The sequence below is a fragment of the Sardina pilchardus genome, chromosome 13 (assembly GCF_963854185.1).
Source record: "Sardina pilchardus chromosome 13, fSarPil1.1, whole genome shotgun sequence".
Lineage (NCBI taxonomy): Eukaryota > Metazoa > Chordata > Actinopteri > Clupeiformes > Clupeidae > Sardina > Sardina pilchardus.
Genome location: NC_085006.1, coordinates 5,275,578 through 5,292,760, shown reverse-complemented (window position 1 = coordinate 5,292,760; position 17,183 = coordinate 5,275,578). Strand labels below are relative to the sequence as shown.

At 41.9% G+C, this 17,183-nt stretch overlaps 3 protein-coding genes across 3 annotated transcripts; 1 reads left to right on the top strand and 2 right to left on the bottom strand.

Annotated features, from left to right (window-relative positions):
* Positions 1-3,731: 3,731 nt before the first annotated feature.
* On the bottom strand, positions 3,732-6,626 carry LOC134099027 (extracellular calcium-sensing receptor-like). Its single transcript, XM_062551701.1, has 5 exons — positions 6,351-6,626; positions 5,422-6,222; positions 4,957-5,178; positions 4,743-4,866; positions 3,732-4,633 (listed from the first exon to the last, which is right to left on the bottom strand). The coding sequence occupies exons 1-5, from the start codon at positions 6,609-6,611 to the stop codon at positions 3,732-3,734; spliced, it is 2,310 nt and encodes a 769-aa protein (XP_062407685.1). The 5' UTR covers positions 6,612-6,626.
* A 1,896-nt stretch (positions 6,627-8,522) lies between these two features.
* Positions 8,523-12,149, top strand: LOC134099029 (extracellular calcium-sensing receptor). Its single transcript, XM_062551703.1, has 6 exons — positions 8,523-8,650; positions 9,083-9,386; positions 9,737-10,555; positions 10,698-10,925; positions 11,008-11,131; positions 11,251-12,149. Exons 1-6 carry the CDS (start codon positions 8,592-8,594, stop codon positions 12,147-12,149), a joined length of 2,433 nt encoding a protein of 810 aa, XP_062407687.1. The 5' UTR covers positions 8,523-8,591.
* A 667-nt stretch (positions 12,150-12,816) lies between these two features.
* On the bottom strand, positions 12,817-15,904 carry LOC134099028 (extracellular calcium-sensing receptor-like). Its single transcript, XM_062551702.1, has 6 exons — positions 15,861-15,904; positions 15,456-15,750; positions 14,515-15,321; positions 14,049-14,270; positions 13,845-13,968; positions 12,817-13,730 (listed from the first exon to the last, which is right to left on the bottom strand). Exons 1-6 carry the CDS (start codon positions 15,887-15,889, stop codon positions 12,817-12,819), a joined length of 2,391 nt encoding a protein of 796 aa, XP_062407686.1. The 5' UTR covers positions 15,890-15,904.
* Positions 15,905-17,183: the final 1,279 nt, after the last annotated feature.

Genomic DNA, 17,183 nt, shown 5'->3' with positions numbered 1-17,183 from the left:
GTGCAAAAAACTTCAGAGTCAAGTTATCAATACCATTTATTGGAATGCAAATGTACAACCTTAGCTGCAGGAATCTGAGGGCAACAGATGTAAAATAACAAAACTGAAGAAAATTAGTGTACCAGGTCAGGCTTAGTAACAACTATCTCTGTATGGTTGTGTATAGACACAGTAGTATACAGTAGTGTCATCAAAATGAATGATCAATTGGACAAAAAAATAATAATAATACTCAATCCTGATACCTTCCTGGTATGTATGCTCAGTTATATCACTAATGGCAACAATGTAAAATTTAACTAAAAAAAAACACGCACTTTCTACATCAGTCAAGTACAGAACATGCAACGAAGCATTAGGCTTTGTTCAGACGCAAAAGCACCTGGTTCTCAAAGTTCTTTGAGCCAATGCATGCTCTTTTTGGCCTGAAGATCAGCCCTGCAACACTAAACAGTCTTTCACAGGCTGCTGAGGCAGGGAGTGCCGTATTAAGCTTAAGTGAAAGCCGGCACACAGCTGGGAAGGGCTTCAGTACCTCTACTGTGCACCCTAGGTACGCAACTGTTGGGTCGTTTGAAGAGGGCCGGTCTTCTTCAAGGAGGAGAAGAAGTCCTCTTCCTCAGATGACTGGGAGCCCTCACTGATGTGATTATCGGCCTGACAGTCCAAGTGACTTCTGATATAGTCAAGGCCTGTGGAATAAAAACCAAACAAAAAACAGGACTGTTTAGATTATATGACAGTATTGTAATTGTGTATTGGATAGTAGTGTGGGTGTGTCATTAAATGTAATTTCAAACTCATTTCACTGTCTTGCATATATTAAGGGGATGTTAAGGGAGAAACTTACCAAGTTTGCGGATATTTTCGTCACTTGTCCAGCAGGTCTTAAACTTTGGCACTAGAATGGCTGCCGCTATCAGCTCTGGATCGACCAGCATTTCCCCGAAGCGCTTTTCCAGGCCTGATAGTATGGCAGCAATCAAAGGCTCACAGAATTTTGAGACCACCGTAAGTTGCTGGAGCTTGGTCCTTAGAAGTGTTATGGTGGGGACCAACCACCCCATCTGGACGCTGGTTTCCCCCTGAAGGACATCAAGCGCCCTTGCAACAGGGCACTTCGTCTTTGCATATTCTGCAAGAAAAGCAAGTTCCACTGGAGTAAACCTGTACAAAGAAGAAAAGAAAACACAGCACATGGAACATTTAGCCTAACTGATATAGTACCTTCAACTGGAGGAACTTTTCATTAAAAAGGAAAAATATAGTCATCTGAGACTTTTAGAAATGTAGTTGGCATAGTGGCAGACATGTATTCTTCAAAATATAAAACTTGGACTTAAATCTATTGATAATCACTTCATTAACTGAAAGGCAGAAAAACAAACACTTACTTCGGTGTATCTAGTTCACTGCAGACAGCTGCAAGGGCTCCTTCACCTTGTTCTCTTGTTATTCTCACTATTCTTTCTACAGCTGAGAAGAGTGAATTCCATCTTGTGGGAACAGGCCTCACCGGTTGGAGTTTGCAGTGTTCTTCAACTACTTCTGATGCAATGGTTGATCTCGAACTTTTGTTCCACAAAAACATTTAGCAAAGGTGGACCTTGACACACGCTTGTACAAGGGGTTGACCTCTGCTTTTGAAGCATCGACTGTGGACACTAAATTCAGGAGGTGGCAGGCGCAGCGATGGTACTTGGGTAGCTGGTATTCCAAATAGTCATCTTCGTCCAACAGGGTTCCAGCATCAGCAAAATCAACACCCTCGCTACTATCCTCTTCATCAAATTGCCTGAAAATGTAAGGAGTAGAAGTAAAAAGTCGTCTGAAAAATAATTACTTAAGTAAAGTATAGATACCCAAAATTTCTACTTAAGTAAGGTAACGAAGTATTTGTACTTAGTTACTTGACACCTCTGATTAAACCACACAACACACTTGATCAAATAAAGCTTTAAACATAGCCGTCCGTAAGTGTCGGTGATGGGCTCAAGCATCTACGGCTCCGCGACCCATGACATTTCGGAATCCAACCATGTGGTGTGTTTGTGAAATGCACATATCTTATGTGTGTGCTATTTGTTTTTGCAAATTTTGTACATTGGGGGCACTTTTTGGGTTTGATGTTTTATATTTATACATTTACACTACATACATTTATAGTGTAACAATCGACAAACAGTCCTAAAAAACTGCTTTACTCCCCTGATGTTCATCTTAAGGAGGTCCACATCCCCACTAATGTGTGTGTGTGCATGTGAAACTATTTGCTTATCACAATACTCAATGGCATAAGCAGGCACTATGGAGTCCCTGAACCACACCCCGGGTAAAACCTGTCCCTGAGTAGAAACTGTGAAGTATGATGTGTGAGCCAGATTTCATGAGTCTTCTGCCATGAGAATCACTTATTTCTATCTGCAAGGGGGTGGATGGCCATGATATTCTCAATCTGATTAACCATAAAGTTTCGGGAGATCCGGGTGGATTCCCGGTGGGCCATTAACGTTTTGGGCCGGTGTGAATATCGAGCTTAAATATATTGTTTCTGAAGATAATTTGCTGCGCCCTAGCGGCACCTCTGCAACCTGAGCTGTACAGTCGCGGCTCCTTACACCTATAGTGAGCCAAAAAACTCAAACTAACTGATCAAACAGGGTGATTGTCAATATAGGCCTATTTTTTATTAGCTCAGGCCATTCATATATTAACTCATGCAAGACGCATCCCATCTCTCTTATAAATAGTGTGGTAGTAGGCATGTGATGTACAGTGTAGTCTACTTTGATATAGACGTGAAGATATCCCCCTCCGGCCCATGTGGCCTACGAGTGGGGTGCTGTGAGGAAGAAGTGGCTGGAGTTTCGGAGCCAAACAAAAAAGAAGAGTGCGAAGGTGAGGAGGGAATCCAAGGGCATGGGTGGTGGAGCACCGAATGGGACGACTTGTCCCCATACAACCGTGCCCTGGCCGTCCCCGTGCGCCAACCAGCAGGGCTCGGTGCGGGGAGGCTTAACCGGGCGGCCCGCAATAGTTTTTATCTTCTCTACTATTAGTCTATGTTTCTTGCGCCAGTGGTCCACAGCTATGAGTGCATTTCAACATTAAACATTGTTTAATTGTTTCAAAAAGTGGAAGATATACATTTCCCAGACGCAGTTTGATCACTGTAGAAATCTAGACGCCCCTAGCGACAGGCTATGATCACTGAGCATTTGCATGCACTGAGCAATGCATGGTGAATTTATGACACCGTTAGGCCTACTGTTGATGTTGCAAGGTATTACATTGGATTGTTTTGCCATTTCAGCATAATACAACACATTAAAAAGCTTTGATGACACCTGCTGGGCATGTCAAATTTCATGAGTTTTCACCCAAGAGAACCACTTCAAAAGCAGAATGGAGATGAACTACTATAACAACCCTTACAAAACAATAGTGCTTCATACCTTCGAGCCTACACCCTCCGGTGCTCAGGCCCTAATAAAGATTTTGTTGCAAATGAATATGAAACTTTTCATGTTTTGTAGCAAATATCTTTTTTTTTCATATTTCATTGAAGACACACATTTATCATACAGCAAATAAATCATTCATATACTGTAATTGTGAGTTGAAAAGATGAAACAATTATACTAACATCCAAACAAATTATAACTTTTGCCTGTTGTTTATTTGGAGATAAATAGAGAAGTCATATTTCATACAAGGTATCAGAGAGCCTTTCACTGTCCTTTGCCCATTAACTGCTTCTTAGTATTTTGCTCTGGCCTAAACACAATTATAAAACACTTTGGGGCAAAAATACATGCAATTAAGCCGAAACTAGAGGCTAAGATGGCAAATATCTCCACAGCCACAGTAAATTTTCCAGGAGAGCTGACATAAGCTGGAATAAAAGTGATCCAGACTGCACAGAATATCAGCATACTGAATGTGATGAATTTGGCCTCATTAAAGTTATCAGGTAGCTTACGAGCCAGAAACGCCAGAAAAAAGCACAAGAGTGCAAGGAGTCCAATATATCCCAATACTGCCCAGAAAGCTCCCACTGAGCCCAGATCACATTCAAGAATGATTCTTTCCTTGTAAAGGGACATATTCCTTATGGGGAATGGGGGTGACAGTGTCAACCACAGAATACATATTATAATTTGTACGAAAGTGAAAGCGACAACTGCCATTCTTTGTTGCGCAGGCCCAAACCACTTCATGATATTACTGCCTGGAAGAGTGGCTCTGAAGGCCATTAACACCACTATTGTTTTCCCCAGAACACAGGAGATGCAGAGAACGAAGGTGATCCCAAACGCTGTGTGACGCAACATACAGGACCACTCAGAGGGCCGACCAATGAAAGTAAGAGAACAAAGGAAGCACAGAGTCAGTGAGAAGAGCAGCAGGAAACTCAGCTCAGAGTTGTTGGCTCTAACAATAGGAGACATCCGGTGTCTGTAGAACACAGTAGCCACAATGACAGCAATACAGGCTCCTGCAATAGAGAAAACAGCTAATACAATGCCAAGAACCTCATCCCAGGACAGAAACTCCACTGGTTTAGGCAGGCATTCATCCCTCTGGGCATTGGGCCAGTACTCATCAGGACAGGAGACACAGTCAACCGAATCTGTACAGAAGACAATAGTGTGTGCTTACAGCAGGCACAGTCAGATTCAACACAGCACTATTTCTATTGTTTAAGTAGCGTACAATAGTATGTACGGCAAGTATTGTACCTGTTTCATTGCTGATCTCTCCCTCTCCACATGGTATACAGTCATAACAGCAGACAGGTTTGCCTTTCTGAACAGCCTTTCTGGTGCCTGGAGGACAGCTCTCACTGCACACAGACACAGGAACCTTCCAAAGACATATATAGGAAGACTGATGATTAAACTTTTGCCAATAAACATAGTATACAGAAAGTGTGACATCATTTGAGGCCTCTACCTGTGATTGTCCTTCCATCCAAGTGATGTTTTTGTGAATACTAAACTCATGACCTTTGGGTTGTGATGCATCATAACGGCCCACTGTCACAAATTCCATAACTCCATTTTCAGTGACTTGCCAGTTAACAAGCTCATATGTGGCAACAGGATCCCCATTTGCATCAAAAGAAACATGATTTCCATTTATGGTGAAATTGACCTTTTTAAGTTGCTCAAGTACCTTTAAAGCAGAGATATTTCATATTTCTTCACACATAACAAGGCAAATTCAGATTTAGTGTACTTAATGATGCATCCCCAATTAACTCATGGATTTGAAAGCTGACAGGCTACTTTAATTTGTATTGTAACCCCAGCCTACTTTGTCATGTCATATTGTATTATTATTATTATTATTATTATTATTATTAGTAGTAGTAGTAGGCCTAGTAGCCTATGTAATTGACACCAATATCCATTTTACCTGATCTGGTTCCAGGATTATGCTTCTGTTGCATTGAGATAAAGACTCAGGCCTATCTTTGCATACAAGGCCATGGATAGCATGAGCTATGGCATAAGTGGCTTTATAAACCATGTTAGTTATGCGCAGCTGTGAAGTGTCCGTATAGGGAATCCGAATGCCATCTAAGTTTTCATTGCCGCTACATGCTGCTCCACTTTTTTGATCTGCTTGTGCCGAGAGCAGCGTGCAGCCAAAAGCGTCTTGCCAGAGCTCAGTGAGAAGCGTGGATTTGGACGCTCGAGCAGGGGAGAGGTCTAGAAGGAAGTTTCGCAAACCAGGAATGACCGAACGCTCAATTCCAAAACCAATGGCTCCGGAACACAGTCCAAACCGTGACATGTCTTGATCTGTTACCCACGACTCACTGCCAATCCACTGTAAGGATGGAGTGTTATGTCGCGATAACTCTTCTAATATGATACGCATGTCACCCATGGCAAGAAAAGCCACCACAACTCGTGCAGTAGAGCGGCGTATTACCTCTGCCACTCTTAGTAATTTACTACGAGGATTTGTCCTGTAGTAAGCCACGGAATATTCTACACAGATTCCCTCACTTTCTGCAGCAGTCAGGAATGATGCCATTCCATTGTTACCATAGTCAGAATCACTACGAACTGCCCCAATCCACGTCCAGCCGAAATGTTTTATCAGTCGTGCCAGAGCGGCGGCTTGGTAGTGGTCGCTTGGTATAGTCCTGAAAAACGCGGGGTGCTGTGTCTTGTCGCTCAGACAGGCACATGTGGCAAAGTGGCTAACCTGTAAGAGTTCGTTTAAAACAGTGACATTAGACATCGGTCGATTTCTATCATTGTAAAGAAAGCATTTAGGCGATGAGAGAATTTATACAAATATGTACACGTTTTACTCAATGAATTTAGAAGCACCTGTGGAATTCCAAAAAGACCTAGAATTCTGGACAAGCCAATGGATGGTGTTGAGCCAGACTCCCCTACAACAGCTACAACGTTGGCTTTCTTGGGACAAGAGGTATCCATTGAAATATTAGGGGTTATCCCGTTAGCAAACTGAAAAGCAACTTTCACAGCGACAGGCACAGCAGAACAAGAGTCGTGTATTTCGTACCCCAGGGTAATATTTGGTAGGATATCTGTTCTGTTATTAATTTCTTTGATGGCAAATTCCATCGTGCGAGCATATCGAAGTTCCCGAGTGTCCACACTGCAAAAAGTTATGACAGAAGAGGTTAAAAAGGTTCATAAACAAAGAGGCCTTTACATATTTCTTATCTTCTTTAAATTAACTCTTCTCATTGAAATGTAGGCCCACCTCCCAGCACATTTGAGAGGTTCTGGTATACTGGAATAGTTGTGCTGTATTATATGCAAATAATAATGGAATGAAAATATCCCCCCAATCACAAAATCTCCATCCTTGAAAAATGCAGGGGGGGTAGTAGCCCCTTGCAGCCGACAATTGAAAGAACTCATGTCAGACTCCATTATAGTAAGCACCGCTCCCCACTGGGCAACAAGGAGGGTGAGAGTCAGAGCCTGCGTGATCCACATCACAAGACTTACAAATACTTACAGTTGAGAGCTATCTGTTTCAGGTTTAAATAACTTTGTCTTCCTCCCCCATGTGTTCTAAAGATGAATCACAAATTGGGGGTCGGGCTAGTTTTACCTGGGGTCATTGGTGCTATTGTTTGATGATTGTTTGATGTGCAAATTCACTTTGACATTTAGGATAACTCCTTTATGATTATTCATCAAATTATTCAATGAATTTATATTCATGATCGACAACATTTTCTATTGTACGTAATACATTCCACCTGGTTTATATCAAACCCTTACTCATATTGCTCTCAAAAGCCATTTTCATGTTGCCTATAAGGGGCCTAATTCAATTCAATTAATTTGACATGTCCAACACATATATTTATATTTGCCCAGCAATAAAAATAATGTATGGCAAAGTCACCAAAAGCACAGACAGATTAACTGAAATGCTTACACCCAGAAACAATGGAGCACCCATGCCTTTGCTCACAGGGCCAGCAGGTCAGGGCTACACATAGCGCTTCATAAATAAGCAGGCCAGGCCCTTGCTTGTTCTGGTGGACCCTCTGGATAACCTGGTTAGTGACCTCTAGGAGCCACTAGGAGACTGAGTAGGCTGTAGGACAGGTATTAGTTGAGGTTGCCGAGGTGTTGGTGGCTGTGGAGTATTAAGGTGGTTCTCATAACATGCTGGCATATTCCCCCACATTTTGCATGACGATGACTAAATTTGAAATCCAGAGGGCAGCATTGACTGGCTAGATTATTTTGATGTCCATAGTAAAAGCTCACAGGTGACCTCATACCTCAAGATGTGAGGAATCCTGACACTTCAGTATTCACCAGAGGCCTGTTGAGGCAGAACTGGCAACATTTTCCCCAGATAGAGATGATAGGGTGAATGTCAGAGCCAGCATTGTCCCTGAGTGTGAGCCTCAAGTGTAGAATAATAAATAAAAGATTATGCTCTCTACAAATAAACTTGCCTTGCTTTGCTAGTTTTGCTTTACAGTGAACAGTCTATGCTAAAAAGACACACTTCTGCTGCAATGTTGATAATGTGTCCGCACATTTTTACTTTCTCAATTCTAAACAATGTTGAAAGGATTTTAATTCTGGTGACACCTTTTCATTGGCATAACAGAAATTCGATTGAAGAGTCAAGCAATAGCTCGCTGAAATATTAGAACTGCTTTAGGAAAATGCATACAGTATACTGCTGAGAAAGCAATGAGAAACCCTATTTCGAGATACATTACTGCAAGTCCCCTCCCCGCAACTGCTTTCATTGGTCTATCTTAGTTTCTGTCACTTGACATGACAGTTGAACCGGATCAGATAGCTTTTATAGGGTGGGCAATCCTGTCTACGCTGCACTTGGCTGCAATAATGCCACCTCTTCTGCCTGTTGTCTGACATATACCTGCAGAGATGCCAGCAGGCCAGAGTAAGCGTATTACACCTAGGGTACTGTTCTTTCTTCACCTCTTGTTAGAGAGTTGCACTGCAGAGAGATTTTGCAGTATGATTGGAAACTTTAATTTGCCAGTCTTGAAGGCAGATGGGGATATCTTGATTGGGGGATTATTTCCCCTTCACTATATGGCCTCAAAGCCAGATCATAACTACACCTCCAGACCGCAGCCCAGCCAGTGCAGTGGGTGAGTGGAAATTACCAAATTGTCAGATTAGGATCCTATGGATGAAAACCACATTTTCCCAATAACCTTGTGGAAAAGGACAACAAACCAATTATGTCGGTGACTGTATCTGAAATGCTAATATTTTATTGTGCTTGTAAAGCTCACCACAAGTGTCCTTGTTTATCACTGTTTTGCAATACATTACTGCAAGTCATGTACAATTTATTTTGTGCACAGCCCTTTTTTAAAATGGAACATATGTTTTGGTGTGTGTGTGTGTGTGTGTGTGTGTGTGTGTTAAAAGCAGTTTATTTCCAATACAATTTCAATTTCAATCTATACAATTGTGTACCATCTTATCACCTGCAGTGTTTTATGTAAAAGAGAGATATTTTATGTCAGGTAGATATTTTATGCTCTGAAATTCACTACTTCTTTTGATTATTTCAGCCTTGATCTTCGAGCATTTCGCTGGCTTCAGACTATGATATTTGCCATCAAAGAGATAAATGGAAATGCTAAGCTGTTGCCTGGGGTTACTCTGGGCTATAGAATAATGGACAGTTGTGACCATGTTCATCTTGGCTTGACAGGGGGGTTGTCATTGGTTAGTGGCTCCCTGGCTCATCATCAGAATCAAACAGAAGACTCCCAATGCATTGCTAATGGCCCGGTATCTGCTGTCATTGGTCTAGCATCCTCCACACCCACCCGTGCTCTAGCACACACATTGGGACCTTTTGGGATACCAGTGGTATGAAAACAAATCAAATGTTTAAATCATTTTTGAAAAAAATATTATTTGAATGTGTTCCATTAGCTCGAGTGGTAACAGCACTTAAAACTGCATACAGTCTACATGTATGTAAAATGAGTGTATTTTGTATTATACTTTATTTTTTTGCAATTGTTCTGACAATAACTGTAATGCAATTGTGACATACTTACTCATGTGATTGTTAATGTTTACTGGTGATAAATAATGTATACGTGTCGGCATACAGTATGTGTAGGCATTTGAGCTGTTTTGTAGATGCTATGTTGATGTACATACTGTATATACACAATTAGTCCCCTTTTTTCTTTACTCTTCTTTGTTTGTAGGTTAGCTATTTCGCAACCTGCACGTGTCTTACAAACAAGCAGGTGTATCCTTCCTTCCTGCGCACCGTGCCTAGTGACATGTTTCAAGTGCAGGGGCTGGTTCAGCTCGTTGCCCACTTTGGCTGGCACTGGGTTGGCACAATAGGCACAGAGGATGACTACAGTCGCTATGGGATCCAAGCATTCTCTGAGCAGCTGCATGAATGGGGTGGCTGCTTAGCCTTCCACCAAACCATTCCCAAAGCACCATCAGTGGCCAAGATCAATGCCATTGCTGATGTTCTAGAGACGACCACCGCCAGTGTGGTCATAGCCTTTGCCACAGAAGGACAGCTGCTGAGCCTGCTGACTGAAGCTGCTCGACGCAACCTGACCAGGTTGCAGTGGGTGGCCAGCGAGGCGTGGGTGACGGCCAGTCTGCTGACTGCCCCCAGGTTTCAGCCTGTGCTGGTGGGCACGCTGGGCTTTTCCTTTAGAGGCGCAGTGATCCCAGGACTGTCTGACTTTCTCCTGAAGGTGCGTCCATCACCACGGCCAGGGTCAACCCTCACTAACATGTTCTGGGAGGAGCTGTTTGGATGCAGGTTAGAGTTTGGCTCACACAGTGTGTCTGAAGTGCCACTGTGCAGTGGAAATGAAGATTTGAGTTCACACAAAACCAGCTACAGTGACGTGTCACAGGTCAGAATCTCCTACAACGTATACAAAGCTGTGTATGCAATTGCCCATGCTTTACACAAGCTGCTGCAGTGTGGTTCTTTGTGGGGAAATGTCACACAAACCGTCTGTAAAAGAACCACAACATTTACACCAAGGCAGGTAAAACAGAGTATTCCTCTATGAAACACTGACAACATTGTCATCACTTAGTTGAAGTTTTAGCTATAATTATTTATCTTTTTAATACATTGTAACATTTATTTCATGATGCATTATTACATAAACCAACCTCTGCCTTCAGCTCCTTCGCCACTTAAAGGGAGTGAACTTCACCAATCAGTTTGGAGAGAAAGTGTCCTTTGACTCTAATGGTGAGCCGGTGCCCCTCTATGATATCATCAACTGGCAGAGAGACCACCAGGGTGGCGTCAGGTTCCAGAAAGTGGGAAGCTATGATGGCTCAGCTCCTCTAGGCTTAAAGCTGCAGATGGATGAACAGTCCATAGAGTGGGCAGAGAGACAGTTTCAGGTGAATGTCTTGAATTTTCAAGTGGAAATGGAAAGGGTGGCAAAAATCAGTGACATACAGGTTGCATTGTGTGTCTCTACAGGCTCCTGTGTCTGTCTGCAGTGTAGCCTGTCCTCCTGGAAGTAGGAAGGCCTCGCGTCCAGGGGAGGCTGTTTGCTGCTTCGATTGTCTGCCCTGTGCCGAGGGACAGATCAGCAATATTACAGGTGAGTGAGCCAACACGGAACACACCTTTTCTCTCTTTAATCAGTTTGGTCGTTGTGCATAAGCTGTGCGATTTTCAGTGTTAACATAAATGAATGAGGGCTTTGTGTTTTATGTCTAGGAGCTACAGAGTGTATCAAATGTCCTCTGTATTACTGGTCTGACAGAGACAGAGTGACGTGTGTGGCTGGCGTGGAGGAATTTCTTTCTTTCCAAGAGACTCTGGGTATCATCCTAGTCGTTTTATCTCTGCTGGGGGTTGCTGCAGCTGCAGTCATTACCACCATATTTTTCTGTTACAAGACCACACCCATTGTTAAAGCCAACAACTCAGAGATCAGCTTTTTGCTGCTGCTGTCACTGAAGCTCTGCTTCCTCTGCTCCCTGGTGTTCATGGGCCGCCCCTCGCCGTGGTCTTGCCGAGCCCGGCAGGCATTGTTCGGGATCAGCTTTGTGCTCTCGATCTCCTGCATCCTGGTCAAGACCATTGTTGTGCTGCTTGCCTTCCGCCCCTCCATACCTGGTTCCCATGTGGTCCACCTGTTTGGGCCTCCTCAGCAAAGGGCCTTCATCTTCTGCTGCTCTGCGGTGCAGGTGGTCCTGTGTGCGGGCTGGCTGGCGGCTGCACCCCCTGTGCCCTTCAAGAACACATCCTACCAGGGTGGCAGGATACTGCTGGAGTGTAAAGGTGCGTGGCCCCCGGGGTTCTACCTGGTGCTTGGGTACATTGGCCTGTTGTCTTGTGTTTGCTTTGTTCTTGCATTCATGGGACGTAAACTTCCAGATACTTTCAACGAAGCCAAGATGATCACCTTCAGCATGCTCATTTTCTTCGCTGTGTGGATTTCCTTCATACCTGCATACAACAGCTCCCCAGGGAAATACACAGTGGCTGTGGAGATTTTTGCCATCCTGGCATCCAGCTTTGGACTACTGTTTTGCATCTTTGCACCAAAATGTTATATTATCCTTTTTAAACCTGAGCAAAACACCAAAAGAGGAATGACAAGGAAATACTGAAAGTAATGGTTTGCATTTTTGTGCATTGTGTCTTTCAAGTCTTATATTTCACATTAAACATGCTTCACTGGTCATCCTGATTAGATTGTTGAAGTTATTTATAAATCATTTCTCACCTTCAGGGAATTACTGTACAATAGTGTGACACAGTTTAGCATATTTTTACATGTAGAAATAAAATAATTTATACTCTATTGGAATTGTAAGGAAATGATTACAGTATTAAATTTCAAGAAACACCTCAAAACCAAATCTGAAGAGTTTTTAATTGTAATAACGTTCCACTTGGGTATGTACATTGTTTACTTAATTGTTGTACATTAAATGATACAGCACACCAAATAAATATTAAATAAACATTTTGTTGCAAATTAATATGAAATGTTCCATGGTGTACAGCAAATCTTTTTCCTATTTCATTGAAGACACATATCAATAATACATGAAACAAATGATTCATTCTGTCATATAACTGAGTTGAAAAGATTAAACAATTACTACAGTAATACTAAACATCCAAACAATATTATTATAACTAGCTGCATTAATTCCGTTTAGAGTGTACATACTCTTCAAACAGTGGATGTGGCATTTCATGGATATGAAAACATGCAGTTTTTTTTTTTTTTTTTGAAATAGATAGAGAAATCAGATTTCATACAAGGTATCAGAGGGCCTTTAACTGTCCTTTTCCCATTACATGCTTCTTAGTATTTTGCTCTGGCCTAAACACAATTATAAAACACTTTGGGGCAAAAATACATGCAATTAAGCCAAAACTAGAGGCTAAGATGGCAAATATCTCCACAGCCACAGTAAATTTTCCAGGAGAGCTGACATAAGCTGGAATAAAAGTGATCCAGACTGCACAGAATATCAGCATACTGAATGTGATGAATTTGGCCTCGTTAAAGTTGTCAGGTAGCTTACGAGCCAGAAACGCCAGAAAAAAGCACAAGAGTGCAAGGAGTCCAATATATCCTAATACAGCCCAGAAAGCTCCCACTGAGCCCAGATCACATTCAAGAATGATTCTTTCCTTGTAAAGGGACATATTCCTTATGGGGAATGGGGGTGACAGTGTCAACCACAGAATACATATTATAACTTGTACGAAAGTGAAAGCGACAACTGTCATTCTTTGTTGTGCAGGCCCAAACCACTTCATGATATTACTGCCTGGAAGAGTGGCTCTGAAGGCCATTAACACCACTATTGTTTTCCCCAGAACACAGGAGATGCAGAGAACGAAGGTGATCCCAAACGCTGTGTGACGCAACATACAGGACCACTCAGAGGGCCGACCAATGAAAGTAAGAGAACAAAGGAAACACAGAGTCAGTGAGAAGAGCAGCAGGAAACTCAGCTCAGAGTTGTTGGCTCTAACAATAGGAGACATCCGGTGTCTGTAGAACACAGTAGCCACAATGACAGCAATACAGGCTCCTGCAATAGAGAAAACAGCTAATACAACGCCAAGAACCTCATCCCAGGACAGAAACTCCACTGGTTTAGGCAGGCATTCATCCCTCTGGGCATTGGGCCAGTACTCATCAGGACAGGAGACACAGTCAACCGAATCTGTACAGAAGACAATAGTGTGTGCAGACACAGTCAGATTCAACCCAGCACAAATCATACAGTATTGTATTTCAAGCACAAGAAAACATTACAAAATTAGCTAAATAACTGTACCTGTCTCATTGCTGATCTCTCCCTCTCCGCATGGTATACAGTCATAGCAGCAGACAGGTTTGCCTTTCTGTACAGCCTTCCTGGTGCCTGGAGGACAGCTCTCACTGCACACAGACACAGGCACCTTCCAAAGACATAAAAGACACATGATAGAACTTCTGGCAATAAATATAGTATAGCCTACAGAGAGGGTGAGGCCTCTACCTGTGATTGTCCTTCCATCCAAGTGATATTTTTCTGCATACTGAACTCATGACCTTTGGGTTGTGATGCATCATATCGGCCCACTGTCACAAATTCCATAACTCCATTTTCAGTGACTTGCCAGTTAACAAGCTCATATGTGGCAACAGGGTCACCATTTGCATCAAAAGAAACATGATTTCCATTTATGGTGAAATTTACTTTTTTGAGTTGTTCAAAAACCTTTAGAGCAGAGACATTTCATATTTCTTCACAAATAACAATAAGTAAGTTCATATTTAGTTCAGTTTAAATGCTGTACTATTAGAGATGAGGCTACTATGTTATTAACACAATACATTATAATGTATGAATTCAGGGATTTGAACGCTGGCTATTCAGGCTATTCATTTGTAACCCTATTTTGCCACATTGTATTTTTTATTACCCCATTATTATTTAAATGACTCCAAAATCCAAATTTTACCTGATTTGGCTCCAGGACTATGCTTCTGTTGCACTGAGATAAAGACTCGGGCCTCTCTTTGCATATAAGGCCATGGATAGTATGCGCTATGGCATAAGCGGCTTTGTAAACCATGTTAGTGACGCGCAGTTGCGAAGTATCCGTGTAGGGAATCTGAATGCCATTTAGGCTTTCATTACTGCCACATGTCTTAGCTTGTTCACCCTTTTGATCTGTTTGAGCCGAGAGCAGCGTACAGTCAAAAGCGTCTTCCCAGAGCTCAGTGAGAAGTCTGGATTTGGACGCTCGAGCAGGGGAGAGGTCTAGAAGGAAGTTTCGCAAACCAGGGATGACTGAACGCTCAATTCCGAAACCAATGGCTCCAGAACACAGTTCAAACCGTATCATGTCTGGGTCTGTAACCCACGACTCACTGCCAATCCACTGTAAGGATGGAGGGTTATGTCGCGATAACTCTTCTAGTAAGATGCGCATGTCACCCGAGGCAAGAAAAGCCACCACAACTCTTGCAGTAGAGCGGCGTATTACCTCTGCCACTCTTAGTAATTTACTACGAGGATTTGTCCTGTAGTAAGCCACGGAATATTCTACACAGATCCCCTCACTTTTTGCAGCAGTCAGGAATGATGCCATTCCATTGTTACCATAGTCAGAATCACTACGAACTGCCCCAATCCACGTCCAGCCGAAATGTTTAATCAGTCGTGCCAGAGCGGCTGCTTGGTAGTGGTCGCTTGGTATCGTCCTGAAAAACGCGGGGTGCTGTGTCTTGTCACTCAGACAGGCACATGTAGCAAAGTGGCTAACCTGTAAGAGTTCGTGTAAAACAGTTAAATTAGACTTCTGCCGGTATACATTGTAGAGCAAGTAATATGGTGATGTTTTTGAGAGACATTACATTTATGTAGCCTACACGGTTTAGTTAATCAATTTGGAAGCACCTGTGGAATTCCGAAAAGACCTAGAATTCTGGACATGCCAATGGACGGTGTTGAGCCAGACTCCCCTACAACAGCTACAACATTGGCTTTCTTGGGACAAGAGGTATCCATTGAAATATTAGGGGTTATCCCGTTAGCAAACTGAAAAGCAACTTTCACAGCGACAGGCACAGCTGCACAAGAGTCATGTATTTCGTAACCCAGGGTAATATTTGGTAGGATGTCTGTTCTGTTATTAATTTCTTGTATGGCGAATTCCATCGTGCGAGCAAATCGAAGTTCCCGAGTGTCCATACTGTAAAACATATAACAGAAGAGGTTAATGAACAAAGAGGCTTTTAAATACTATTTGAATATCCATTAACTGCAATCTTCTTTAACTGAGCTATTCTCATTGTAATGTACCTCCCAGTGCATTTTAGAGGTTCAGGCATACTGGAATAGTTGTGCTGTAATGTATGCAGATAATAGTGGATTGAAAAAATCCCCCCAATTACAAAATCCCCATCCTTGAAAAATTCAGGGGACTTGGTATCTCCTTGCAGCCTACAATTGAAAGAACTCATGTCAGACTCAACTAGAGTAAGCACCGCTCCCCACAGGGCAACAAGAGTCAGAGCCTGAGCGATCAACATCACAAGTCTTACAAATACTTACAGTTGAGAGCTATCTGTTTCAGGTTTAAATAACTTTGTCTTATGCTTCCTCCCCCATGTGTTCTAAAGATGAATCACAAATTGGGGGTCGGGCTAGTTACACCTGGGTTCATTGGTGCTATTGTTTGATGATGGCAGTTGTTTTGTGCAAATTGTCTTTGACATTAAGGATAATTCCTTTATGATTATTCTACACCATTCATATTTAATAGTTCTGTACTACACAACACATTGAATGAATTACCAGCCCTTTTCACTTGGTTTCTATCATACCCTTACTCTGACATTTGATTTATTGCTCTTGAAAGCCATATTCGAGCTGCATCCACATGGCATTTGCTGATTGTTAGCCTGTGACAAACCTTTATTTAAATTTACAGTAGGCCTATATTCTACAAGTGAAACAAGCTCTGTGTCCTTGAGGCCTAAAAGTGATTGAGAGGCCTCACTTTTATCGATGTGTCCAACAATGTCAGTGTAACTGTAATTAGGTTACTGCAATTGTAATGATTATCTTTACCTTATCAAAACAACTACAATGAAATTTACGTTATCTGAAATATACAATTAAATAACATGACTATTAATGTTTTTTTTAATGGATTTTTGGAACCAAACTCTTCAAATACTGTATATTTTCCCAACTAGGATAATAATTCCACCAAGAATAATGTTTGATCTATGCATTTGATACACTAGACTTTAGACATGGCATGCCAGTTAAATGAAGGGAATGAAAGTAATTCTATCTATTATTCTTACTACTATTACTTCATGTATATGTTTTTCATACTTTGTTCATATTGCAGAACCAGATTTATTCTGCTAATACACGGCACATTTATATTCATTTATATTACTCTAAACCACATTCTGTAAACCAACTGTTTACTATATTTCTTGTTGTGTCTATGCACCGTCTGTCTATATTTTGTAATGTATATTACACTGCACTTTTCTGCTTTTTGCACTTCTGATTAGACACAAACTGCATTTCATTGTCTTTGTACTTGTACTCTGCACAATGACAATACAATTTAAGAATAGAATCTAGTCTAATCTAATATTCAAT

What these genes read in the sequence shown, in the direction of transcription:
- LOC134099028 (XM_062551702.1), bottom strand. Translation starts at nt 15,889, where the DNA reads ATGCCTGAACCTCTAAAATGCACTGGGAG. An exon ending in GGATGGAAGGACAATCACAG is followed by an intron (nt 13,969 to 14,048) that starts GTAGAGGCCTCA and finishes TGTCTTTGGAAG; the next exon opens with GTGCCTGTGTCTGTGTGCAG. An exon ending in AGAGATCAGCAATGAGACAG is followed by an intron (nt 13,731 to 13,844) that starts GTACAGTTATTT and finishes TCTTCTGTACAG; the next exon opens with ATTCGGTTGACTGTGTCTCC.
- LOC134099029 (XM_062551703.1), top strand. Translation starts at nt 8,592, where the DNA reads ATGGCCTCAAAGCCAGATCATAACTACACCTCCAGACCGCAGCCCAGC. An exon ending in GACCTTTTGGGATACCAGTG is followed by an intron (nt 9,387 to 9,736) that starts GTATGAAAACAA and finishes CTTTGTTTGTAG; the next exon opens with GTTAGCTATTTCGCAACCTG. An exon ending in GGGCAGAGAGACAGTTTCAG is followed by an intron (nt 10,926 to 11,007) that starts GTGAATGTCTTG and finishes GTGTCTCTACAG; the next exon opens with GCTCCTGTGTCTGTCTGCAG.
- LOC134099027 (XM_062551701.1), bottom strand. Translation starts at nt 6,611, where the DNA reads ATGGAATTTGCCATCAAAGAAATTAATAACAGAACAGATATCCTACCA. An exon ending in TAATCCTGGAACCAGATCAG is followed by an intron (nt 5,179 to 5,421) that starts GTAAAATGGATA and finishes TCTGCTTTAAAG; the next exon opens with GTACTTGAGCAACTTAAAAA. An exon ending in AGAGATCAGCAATGAAACAG is followed by an intron (nt 4,634 to 4,742) that starts GTACAATACTTG and finishes TCTTCTGTACAG; the next exon opens with ATTCGGTTGACTGTGTCTCC.